The sequence below is a fragment of the Coenobita brevimanus genome, chromosome 56 (genome assembly GCF_032717465.1).
Source record: "Coenobita brevimanus isolate Jiangsu-jjx chromosome 56, ASM3271746v2, whole genome shotgun sequence".
In the NCBI taxonomy this organism is placed as follows: domain Eukaryota; kingdom Metazoa; phylum Arthropoda; class Malacostraca; order Decapoda; family Coenobitidae; genus Coenobita; species Coenobita brevimanus.
This window is the reverse complement of record NC_137009.1, coordinates 5,734,123-5,746,825: the sequence shown is the minus strand read 5'-3', so window position 1 is coordinate 5,746,825 and position 12,703 is coordinate 5,734,123. Positions and strand designations below refer to the sequence as shown.

Sequence of the window (12,703 nt, the reverse complement as noted above, 5' to 3'; positions counted from 1 at the left end):
TAAAAAAAAAATTTCTTCCACTTGCTCGACATCACGGTCCTGAACGCCCAATGCCTCCACGCCTTGACTACGGGAACATGTGAGACCTTCGAGGGACCTTCAGGGGATTTGTGAAGGAGCTGTCTAGGGAAATCATCGAGAAGTATGCAGAAGACAGGCCCCAACACCGCACCTGCCACACCACTGCCGCCAAGACTCCCCTGCACCTCTCAGGACGCCACTTCCCCACCACCATCCCTCCTCAACCGAACCGCCCTAGACCCCAGCACCACTGTTCAGCCAATCAAAAGTGAGAGCAACCACTCACAGAAAAGACCACAGGTACGAGTCCGTGGAATGCAACGTAGGATTGTGCGTTGAGCCATGTTTCAGAGAATACCACACCTTGGTGAATTACTGATACTGTGTGTGCTTGCACTAATATGACTCTCACTATAACAGTAAGGCCTGTAAATACATAACAGTAATATAAGGTGGAAACTGGCATAATGTTAGTGGAAATGTATAATGTAAGTGGAAAAATAGAATGTAAGTTGAAACAACAGTCATAGTGAGTCATATGTGCAAGAGATTTGGCGATTTTCATGTGATCGGTGAATGGAACAAACACTTATATCGCCTATATTTTTGTGTGATAAACAATATATTCTTGTACTACATGTAAATTTTTACCAAATCAATAAATAATTACATATTCTGAGTGATTTCCAATACTTACCCCTACAATAGAAAACATGACAGCAGCAGCGTGCCTCCAGAGAACATGGTACCAGGTGTGTGGAGGATCACCTCTAAGCTCAGGTGAGCATTTTTTCTCTGAATTACCATCGTTTCTCACAAAAAGCGGAGGTTTGAGCAAAAAAAAAAAAAAAAAAACGAAATTGGTCAGGATTAGGGGAGGTAAGTGGTGAATAATCGGTCGGGACGCAGTGGGTTAAGACCTGCTGACATGTAAAAATAACACCCCCGATAATAACAGTAAATCAGTCCTGTATGAGGCAGCCCCAGCACGTATTAAGTATACAACCGACGTGGCGACAAGTGGAGATGTACGGTGCCAAGAAAGACTACTAGGCCTCACGGAACGAGTTATTATTCCCTATGACCAGATTCGAGCGTATAAGAAAATAACTCATTATTACCAAAACCAACATGAGCAGTGTCGTGACACACACACACACACACACACACACACACACATTCAAAACCAAAATGAGCAGTGTCATCACACACACACACACACACACACACACACACACACACATACACACACACATTCAAAACCAAAATGAGCAGTGTCATCACACACACACACACACACACACACACACATTCAAAACCAAATGAGCAGTGATCACACACACACACACACACACACACACACACACACACACACTCAAAACCAAAATGAGCAGTGTCATCACACACACACACACACACACACACACACACACACACACACACACCGCTCGCTGGTGCAGTGGTAACGTTCTCGCTTGCCAACTGGTGGACGGGAGTTCGCGCCTCGCTCAGGTTGCGAAAAGTTTCACTGACGAAGTGGGTGGTTACTGTCCCCCTTGAGCAAGGGGACGGGTGTGTGCGTGTGTGAAGGTCACAGCCTTGCCCTTAGATCGGACTATATGAGCTCCCAGCTCCCTTCCGGGAGGGTAAAAGCTGACCATCACGACCATCAAGTGATCCTGACCGACCCGGTGAATTACACACACACACACCACACACACACACACACCACACACACACACACACACACACACACACACACACACACAAAACTAACATGAGCATTGTCATCACACACACACACACACACACACACACACACACACACACAAAACTAACATTAGCATTGTCATCACACACACACACACACACACACACACACACACACACAAAACTAACATGAACAGTGTCGTCACACACACACACACACACACACACACACACACACACAAAACTAACATTAGCATTGTCATCACACACACACACACACACACACACAAAACTAACATGAGCAGTGTCGTCACACACACACACACACACACACCCACATTGTACAAATCACAGACAGGATACACTTGTTTATAATTCCCTCACTCACCAAATGCACACACTCACTAGTAACACACACACACACTTAGTTTCTCTCTCTCTCTCTCTCTCTCTCTCTCTGGTGTTCAAATTATGGGAGACACACTCTAATCCTATTTATACTAGTTAAAACTTTCCTTCTACTCCAGAAAGACCATGTACCTCTTATGCTTCTGAAGAGGGATTATAAGAGGTAAAGAAAGTTTCTATTTCAGCTTTCGTTGACTAACTCACAGTATTTGTGCGCATTTGTTTACTTCTACCGGTGGCCTCAAATGACCTGGAGGTCAACTTGACATAGCCTATGTCTGAACTGGAGGTCATGTGAGTCTCCATACTAGAAAATTTGGCTGCTGGGTCCAGTCGCTTAAGTGAGTATTACCAGGGACCTCAAATGACCTCCGACCAGTGACTTCAAATGACCTAAGAGGTCAACCTCACATAGCATATCTCCAAACTGGAGGTCATGCGAGTCTTCATGTGAAAAATTGATCTGCAGGGGTACCCGGCGTTGCCCGGTCAAAAAAAAAAAAAAAGGCGAACTCTCTACCGATGACCTCGGATAACCCAGATCTGAATTTTGACCCCCCTAAAACCATCCTTGGGTCACCCTGATTCAGAATATATATGGGTTTAGGGGTCTCTGGCCCATGGTTTGGGCGTGATTGAAGGACAAAGCAGCAAACAAACAAACAATGTGGCTCATTTATATATACACAGATAATCAGAATGATAAGCTGTAAACTCACTGACAACGATTTCAACGAACCCTCTTATACACTATCATCCTGACAAGATCTTGAGTGACTGCCAAGGTCAAGAGAGAGAGAGAGAGAGAATCACATCCTATACCTTTTTCTCACATTCTTCAACTGACGTATTTTCCTTTTTAAGCCAGGCTCCTTAGTACTTTCACACCAGGCTCGTGCAGTATTTTGAGAGCTCCCATTCACTCAGATGGCGAGTTTTAAATTTTGTTGTTGGTGCTCACAGACAAATGTTTAAGTCTGAGGGACACTTGGCAATGCAAAAGAGGTTAATGGAAATGTCAAAAAAAAAAAAAAAAATCTGGTGGTAGCGAGACTGAACTATAACACGCTCCTATTATGCGTCCCAGTTCTCGTAACTTGGGATCACAGGTAATTTTTCTGGTATAAAGACTGAATATTTTAGCTAAAGGAAATTATGCGGCGTGTCACTCAATGTGCGTTCACCGGTAGGTTGCGCTATATCAAGTGAATGGATTCTGGGCCAACTACCTACCATACCGAAGTAATAATAATAATAATAATAATAATAATCATCATATTTCTAAAATTACTGAAACAATACTCAAAGAACTTCATATTCCAGATGATAGTTCCACATGCCAGATTAGAATGACAAAAAATAATAATAATAATAATAATAATCCACACTTGTATATCAGATATGGTGTACAGTATTTGAAATATACACAGTATTAAGAGTGGTTTTGGTAAATGGAGCATTATTAATTATACATCATAAATTGAATGAGCAGAGATAAGTGCAATGATTTTGTTCTAACCAAGATCTGTATATGTGAAAATCTAAAATTTCTTGTTAATCATTATATATGGCCAGTTAAGTCATGGTAAACTAGGTATGCAGAAAATTTACGTTTCTAGCATTTTTAGCAACTTTTTGAAGGTAGGTCCAAAAATCGTCAAAAGCGTAACAAAATAATGATTGACTGCGGTTATGAAATCTTAAAAAGCAGACACACTTAAAATTCTTAAAATATTTTTATCATTATAAGCCTAATATTAGAACCTTTTAGTATCACTCAATTTTTTTTTTAGAGATTTTGACCTGTGTTCTACATTTCCACCGAGTTTGGTCAAAATCAGCCAAATACCATCCGATTTAGCACTTTCAGGAATGAGGCAGCCATTTTGATTTTCCTCAATGTCACAAAAAGTACTTGTTGGATTTCAATATCAATACCCAGGCGCAGTAGCATATGTTGACGACTACATACTGGAACATTTGCAAAGCATTCAGTTCAGTAGTTTTTGTTGTGCAGGAGAACAAAAGTTTAAAAAAATAACAGAGGTCGCTAGTGCTAGAACTAGTGCCAGAAAAAAAAAATGCCAAAAGAGGCTTGCCACCAAGATACATCAACCCTGAATATTTCAAGTCTATCTCAAATGGTCTTGGAATGCCAGCCTTCTAGATCTCCCCCCCTGCCCTCTCCCCCAAAAAATAAATATGACCAATATCAATATGAACTACACAGAATATGGAGTTCTTAACTGTGTTACAAAGAATTTGTTTATTCAGTTTCTTTTTTTTGGTGTTGTTAGACTGAGTTTTCCAAGATAATTCCAATGGTGTATGTTTTGTCTATCTCTAGGCTTTTGTCAACAATTGGCAATAGTTTATTTCCAGTCTTGCTGCCACACTAATGTGATGGCTGACGTATCGCTTACCACGTCACACTCACACACACACACACACACACACACACACACACGCCATCTGTGTCCATGCAGATGTCGCTGATATGACCATTATTGCATCATACAACGCAGATCGAGTCAGTTCATACAATAAGCTAGTCTCACGTTGCTAGTTTGACATGTCGACATGTTTTTGAGCTGTTCCTAAAGGTGTTTCTATTAATGAGAATGACCAGTAGATGTTCTTGCAAGGTGTCAGCCGATACATTTTGTTATGCATGAAGAGATTATATTGGACTGGTGCTCGTGCATCGTTTAGTTTCATTTTTGAAGGCTCCAACATGCTAGCATGCGTCGGCCTTAGTCACCTAAAGGCGGCTCTCCATGCTGCACGATCTATGGCAGCCTCCCTGTTCAGTCCCTTAACCCTGAGGTCACACTTAATGACCTCGTCCCATGTCTTTCTCGATTTACCCCTCACAACCCCATCCCCAATATTAACACCTCTCAGCTTCTGTACCCAATTATCATCCCCCATTCTCTCCACATGCCCAAACCATCTCAATCTACCTCTCCTCATCACAACACCAATACACTCCAGTCCCATCCTACTTCTCAACTCTTCCATCATAAACCCAACCCTCCCAGACCTTGCACGCAGGGAAACACTGCACATCCACTTTATCATTGTCATTTCTGTACGTCTGAACCTGCGAATATCCTCCTTCTTTACTGCCCAGGTCTCACTACCCTACTGCATTGCACTCCTAACACAGGCTGCATACAAAGACCCTTTAGCATGTAGGAAGAGTCCTCTCAATGTCAGGAGAGGCAACAGCTCCCTGAACTTCTTCCAACCACTTCTCTCCCTAGCTACAAAGCTAGCTCCAGCCTCACCTCCAGAACACAACATGTCTCCCAAATAACAAAACTCTTCCACACACTCAAGAGACTCGCCAGCAAGTTCAATCCTTTCCCGCCTGACAATCTTCACCTGCTCTCCCCGACACGCCATACACATAAAATCAGCGTTATCTCGCAATCTACCTCTGATACCACTACATCTCTTGTGCACCCATTTATCACAAATGCTGCACAAGATGTTATTACTTTCCACGCCCTTGTGGCAAACTGTACATGGTCACTCTCCCAAGTCTTTGACAGTACCGCCACCAACCCTAGATATCATCACTTTTGTTTTAGCTGCATTTACCCTTAAGCCCTTTTCCCCCATACCATCTCTCCACTTCCTAAATCTTTCCTAAATGCGTACAGAACATATTCTGGAGTGGCAATGGTAATCATGATAAGGGTTGGGCTTGGCAGTACACTTGTGATAGCTGTCACTCTGCGCTTGAAGCTAGGCTATGATGAGCGACAAAGAAGAAGCCTTTCACTATTCTGACAGTGTATCGAGAGACTTCAAACCACCAGGACAATTTATATTTTTGCATGATTGATATAAGTGGTGTGATGAGCGTTAAGGGCAGAGAGAACATTGTGTATCCAAAGTTGCCTTCTTCGATCTCTCCTGTCCTTCCTGTGGACATGGAAATTGTCTACAACTACGAGGATATCGTTGATGATGGAGGGGAAAGTGATGAATCATATGTTGAAGAATGTTCCGGAGACACTCCACACTTGCCCAATCAGCAAGAACTGGATGACTTGGTCCGAGATTTAGGACTCACCAAGTCCAATGCTGAGCTGCTGGCGTCACGTCTAAGACAATAGAATTTGTTGGATCCCAGTTGCAGGTTGAGTTATAGGAATCGCCATGGCAAGTTCGCATCCTTCTTCAAATTTTGAGAAGAAGCCTCGTTGTGTTTTTGTTTTGATGTCAGGGGTTTGTTCCAAGCCATGGGGGTGGCTTACAAGGTCTCAGAATGGCGACTCTTCGTTGACAGTTCTGTGAAGAGCCTAAAAGCTATAATTTTGAATAATGCCACGATCTCACATCCATTCCATTTGCACACTCTGTGGAAATGAAAGAAGGCTATGAGAATGTGAAGATTTGTCTGACAAATATCAAGTACTCAGATCACAACTGAGAGGTTTGTGGGGATTTCAAAATGAGTTCGTTTCTACTTGGAATGCAAGGTGGTTATATGAGGTACTCATGTTTTTTATGCTTGTGGGACAGCTGGAGTGGTGCAGAACATTCCGTGAGGAAAGACTGGTCTCTCAGAGAGAGTTTCACACCAGGCTCGTTCAATATTTTGAGAGCTCCACTAATATCCAGAAAGAAGGTATTGCTACCACTGCTGCACATAAAGCTTGGTCTTGTGAAACAATTCATGAAAGCCATCGACAACGATGGCGATGCGTTTCTGCATATCTGATCAATTTTTCCCTAGTTGAGCAAGGCAAAGGTGACGGCTGGCATATTCATCGGACTGCAAATTTGAAGCATGCTTCCAAGTCGTGAACTCCGGGGTAAAATGACTGATGAAGAAAAGCGTGCTCGCAATGATATTTCAGAGGGGTTGTGAAAGGTTTTCTTTCCAGCCAGAGAAAACCAGATTCAGCACAGCTCATTGATGACCTGATCGGGGCATTCCACCGACTTGGATGCAGAATGTCAATCAAATTGCACTATCTGCATTCCTACCTTGATTTCTTCAAAGGCAACTTGTGTGCAGTCAGCAAGGAGCATGGTGAACAGTTCCACCAGGACATTCTGCTGATGGAAAACAGATATCAGGGCAGGTGGAACGAGGCAATGATGGGCGATTACGTTTGGGGCAATGCTTGTCATCACAGCTACAACGAAAGTCAATATCAGAAGTGCATTTCTAGATACTACAGTATGTGCCTTGCATTCTTTGTGATATTACTGCGTGCTCATTTTCTTGTTATATTCATAACATACACCCGGAAATATATAAATTCTTTGACATTGTCAACAATCTCAAAGAGTAACAAGTTGCAGTTCCTGTCCATGTACTATAAATACTGTATGTTGCTGCATAAATCCTGTAACTCTAGTTTTACACAAAAACAAATAGCATATTCAGAATCTATGCATTGACACTGATCACAAATAGCGTAAAAATCAACATAAACGAAAAATGTGTTTAAGTTTATTAAACAGTATATATATAAACACCAAGCGCCCAGAACTCGGGTCTCGAGCTCTCAACGCAAAGGATCGCTCAGTATGGCACTGCTAAGCCTAGCACGCATGTAATGCTGGGAAGAATTTTAGAAATTATTGGAAACGGGGTAGCGTGATCTTATGTGACAATTTAAGGGATTATGAGAAATGGGGTAACGTGATTTTTTTTGAGAGTGCGTGAACAGATAGATATCATTACTCTTTGCGTGCCACTCAGTCTCGTCTGTACCACTCATTAGAGGATAGCAAGAAATTACTAAACCTAATGTTTAATAAGCATTAAGAAATGCAATGCAGATTACTCTTCGAACTATGAATGAAACATAGCAAACAAAATGTAACCAGGATCTATATCCCCAGAAGTATGAACTTTACAAACGAATGTAATATTCAAAGACTGTTGTTACACATAGATATATTAATCCCGTGGTCTCGGATGGACTCTTTGGGAAGAAACCTAAAAATTACCACCAAAGATTATTCTCTTAAGACTAAATATGTACAATAACTCAAGAATCATATACAAACTGAATACAGTAATCAAATGGACCAGCCGATATACACTTTAATTACATGAACTAAGAAAGGAGGGGGGGGGGGATGATTTAGTGTGAGACAGAGGTTGGGCAGTGGCTAGGACGAATGATCTATGAACAAGAGAGAGAGGAGCGGCAATCTCATTATTCAGTACAAGTGGGATCAGGGGAAATATCACCAATTTAGCTCCTTGACGTATATGAGGACTTATATTACACGAAGGAGAAAAGGGGAAGGGGGGGTGAGAGTTCAACACTTACCTATGAATGTCAGGGAGAGGAGCGGCAATCTGGCGGTTTGGCTCGGCTCCCCGCCTTTTATGCTCGGTCCTCACAGGATCAGGAATTGGCCAAAACTTTAACCGATTACCTTGTAATATTACTGTCTCTTCCAAGATCTCCAAAGATTACGAAAAATACGTTTGTACTCGACATGCATAGAAAAATGACTTACGATGTTTAAAATTCTTGTAATAGGCGTACACGAACTTTAATCATAACAAAGCCAAAACAAATAGGAATCCGAACAATTTATTTCCATGCCGGTTCATGTGCTTACGTGACTGACAACACGACGCCAATAACATAAATTTCACGTTTCACAAATGACTATCATCAACAGTCATATCTCAGACAACTCTCAATCACTACTATGTAGTTCAAAAGGGGAATATTATTAATATCATTATGTAAATCTCTAGATCAGAGTATGAAGGAAGACATTCGTGACTGTTAATCCCTACTAAAACTTCTGCGGTTATATGCCTTAGCTGAAAACGGCTGGTTCATATGTATAAAGTTAATCACATTCACACCAGTGCTCGACTTAGTTCTAACAACATCAGAATCATGCTCACATTATGAATATGAACTAAGACTAAACTTAAATATAGGACTTAACGGTTAAATCATGAACTGTACAAACTATATTAAGAACAATACCTAAGCTTAAGATTACAATTACGATACTAGCTTATACTAATTTATACTATATTTAAAATTGTGGCACTACACGGGTCCTTCCTCCGCCAAAAAAAAAAATTGAATTAAATTAACATCGGAAGTCACCAGTCACTTCATTCATCAACATTTCCTAGGGACATGTGTGCTGAAGGGACAGACTTACCAGATTTTGACTGTGAACCTCTCTATGAACTTAACTCTTTTTACCTTTTGGAATTAAAGATTTCACTGACTCTTCCTCCAATAAGTGACACCTGTCGGTCCACAAGTAAAATCGTGTACCCCAGGGGATAGCTTCTCTGTCACAATAAACTCTCGAAATTCAGTGGAGAGATGTGCCCCAGCCATCCTCCTGCCTGGGTGGCAACATGGTCATCTTACCTGGACTGAACCGTACTCTCGCTGCCAGGATCAACCCTGGGGTGCTTCCCATTCATTCAACCTACTAACTAATCTCATTCATGCTCCCATCCATTCATTCTTATTCTTCCAGCTTTTCACCTGGTAACTGACGAGCGCCTGTCAGGTCCTGAAGTCACTGTTCCACCCTGGACCGTGTTGACTGTAACTTGAGGGGATTCCTAGGTTTTCCCTCGAAGGCAACCTAATATTCCAACTGAACTGGTCTGCGCCTATAATCCTATCTCCTATGAACTCTAGACGCAAGATGAAACTCTCTGAACTCTCGATAGATGAAACTTCTCTTGAACTATAAACTGTCACAGTCAATAGTCAGATAGTCTGACCCACACACATTTCCCTATCCATCTCTTAATGCTGCAATAACCAGCTTCAAACACTCAACATTCTTCAGCAAGTCTCGGGAAGGGCGTCTCTCATAGGGCGGTAATTGTTCATCCATTGGATCAGGTACACAAGCCTCATCCAGGGGTTCTAAGAGTCACTCTTCTCCTCCATAATAGGACTTCCCTTGTCCTGCGGCTCTTTGTATCCTTTTCCCCATGAACACATTTTGTACCACGTACACACTTCCGTCCATCAACATTTCCACTACACGATACAGACCAACCCATTTCACATTAAGTTTTCGACATGTACCGGGTGCCACGGTTTCCTTCTTAATCCACACGAAGGTCCCAACTCCAACCACCTGACTCTTCCGCCTTCGGTTAGCCAAGTCCCTATACCGATGCGTCATCTTCCGGTGCGATTCCCGAATGAGAGCATGGGTGACAACAATCTTGTCATCCTCACTGTCGACAGAGGGTAGGGGTGCACCGACCAGACTAGGTGGATGGTGAGAGAAGGCGAAGTAGGGTTGCTGTCCCGTGGATGTATGGGCCGCCTGATTCATGACAGTCTGATATGACTGGAGCAGTTGGGGCCATCGAAGAGGGTGGCCCTGACATAGGGCAGAGAGGACCGACTTCAGGGTCGATGCATCTGCTCGGTGACGCCATTCCCTTGCGGATGACAGGGGGTCGTGTAGTAGAGAGTGATTTGGTGTTGCCGGCAGAATTGCTGAAAGTCTGCTGGTGAACTCTCCTCTGTTGTCCAGGACGATACTGTGAGGTGTGCCATAGTCTGCCACATACTGCCCAATTTTATCTATGATGTGTGTGGATTGTTTTGTTTTGAGGGGGAAGAACCTAATGAATCGGCTATAATGGTCCACTACTGTAAGAACATAACGGTAACCCTGGACTCCAGCAACCATATCAGTAAGGGCTATCCCAATCCTCTCCATCGGCATATTCACTGGAGGCAATTCCATCCACTGTTGCTGGAATCCAGTGTCCCCTTTAAATCTCTGACAAGTTACACATCTTTTTACATATTCACACACATCAACCTTAAGATTTTGCCAGAAATATAGTTTTTCAGCCTTTTTGATAGTTTTCTTTTGTCCTAGATGACCAGTTAACTCATGTGCATGTTGAAGGGCCTGTACAACTAAGGCACATGGGACTATGAGGCTGTAATGAAGACTACCGTCTGTCTTCTGCCGCATAAATATAACACTTCGTCTATAAAGGCAAACTAATCTGTGGTTTTTGGTAGTCTTTTGGGGGGAACTCTACCACCTTTGAGATACTGCTCTTGTTCTCCCCACACAGGTTCTTCTCTTTGACGGGCCTTCATTTGTTCTCGCTCTAACCCGAGCCAGGTGGCTTCAGGGGGACGGACTATTACTCGTATTGGGCGTGACAACTGATCTGCTACAAATTTGTTTTTACCCTTGAAATACTGCATGTCATAGTTATATTCTCGCATTTCTAGGATCCATCGATTCATTCAAGGCAATTTAGTCTTCCGCTTGAATATACTAGTGAGAGTTTGGTGATCAGCAACTATGGTAAAACGGGTACCCCATAGATAATGATGGAAGTTACGCCAAGCAAGGACTACAGCTAAGGCCTCATTATCCGTCGCTGAATATCGAGTCTCACAGGGGCTCAACTTTTTAGAGAAATACCTGATCGGCTTGATGGTACCATCTGATTGAATTTGGCTCAGGACTTCACCAACATGAGTGTTATTAGCATCTGTAGTGAGAATGAATGGTTGTTCTACCTGAGCTCTGATTAAGACAGGGGTGTTCATGAGGCAAGACTTGAGATGTTCAAAGGATTTCTGGCATTTATCCGTCCAGATAAACGTTACTCGAGATCTAGTTAAGTTGGTGAGGGGCACAGCAATTTTTGCAAACGATGGAACATGTTTGCTGTAAAACCCGCACATTCCTAGAAATCACCTTACTTCCTTTATGGTGGTGAGATGTTTTATCTTTGCGACTGATTCAACATTCTTCAGATCAGGTTTGTTTCCTTCGGCAGAGATCTTATGACCTAGGAAGGTGACTTCTTTAAGGTCGAATTTGCATTTACTGAGATTTTCAGTAAGTAACTGGAAAAGCTGCCTCAGGCTGTCTAGTAAAGTAGGGAAGTCTGGAGCCCGAAGAATCAAATTGTCTATGCATTTCCTGACCCACCCTTTCTGTAGGAGGGGTGCCAGTACTGAAGCAATCCACCAGGAAAAGATCACATGTAGCAATTAAGTCCGAATGGGTCGTCTGAATCTATACAGGGTAACCCCATCACTAAAAGTGGTGAGGTCACGGCTCTCTTCATCTAACATGACCTGGAAATACGCCTCTCGCATGTCCAGAGTGACAAGATACTGATGTCTGGATGCTTGTTCAACTAGTTCATCCAACCATGCGAGGGGGTAGATGTCCATCGTGAGGTGTTGATTCACATGACGATAATCGAAACACATGCTTTTGCTACCATCCGACTTATTTATAAGTACAATAGGTGACAGCCAGGCTGCGGTAGATCATTCTGTGATTTCTCTGTCCTCCATATCTTTTAGCATATCTGCAATGATCTCTTTCGCTTGTTTGGGATAGTGGTACATGGGTCCACAACTGGGCTGAGGATCAGCTACTTCAATATGAGCAGGAGGGCCACTTATGAGTCCTAACTCACTTTTGTCGAGAATAAAGAGAGGGTGGTGCTTAAACATGTACATGTTGCATTTGTTACTGCACAACAAGCGTGTATAAATTTACGTATTATGTAAAAAGTCGT

At 42.5% G+C, this 12,703-nt stretch overlaps 2 protein-coding genes across 2 annotated transcripts in view; both read right to left on the bottom strand.

Annotated features, from left to right (window-relative positions):
• The window catches only part of LOC145401625 (D-aspartate oxidase-like), a 90,931-nt gene extending 81,345 nt beyond the window's left edge, over positions 1–9,586 (bottom strand). Inside the window, exon 1 of the mRNA XM_080273818.1 lies at positions 9,531–9,586. Within this exon, the coding sequence (XP_080129944.1) occupies positions 9,531–9,586 (56 nt within the window). The remainder of the gene's footprint in view (positions 1–9,530) is intronic.
• A 464-nt stretch (positions 9,587–10,050) lies between these two features.
• On the bottom strand, positions 10,051–12,350 carry LOC145401623 (uncharacterized). Its single transcript, XM_080273817.1, has 2 exons — positions 12,204–12,350; positions 10,051–10,920 (listed from the first exon to the last, which is right to left on the bottom strand). Exons 1-2 carry the CDS (start codon positions 12,348–12,350, stop codon positions 10,051–10,053), a joined length of 1,017 nt encoding a protein of 338 aa, XP_080129943.1.
• Positions 12,351–12,703: the final 353 nt, after the last annotated feature.

Coding starts and splice junctions, on each gene's coding strand:
- LOC145401623 (XM_080273817.1), bottom strand. CDS start 12,350: ATGGACATCTACCCCCTCGCATGGTTGGATGAACTAGTTGAACAAGCA. Junction 10,921..12,203: donor TCACCACTTTTAGTGATGGG/GTTACCCTGTAT, acceptor GTAACTTGTCAG/AGATTTAAAGGGGACACTGG.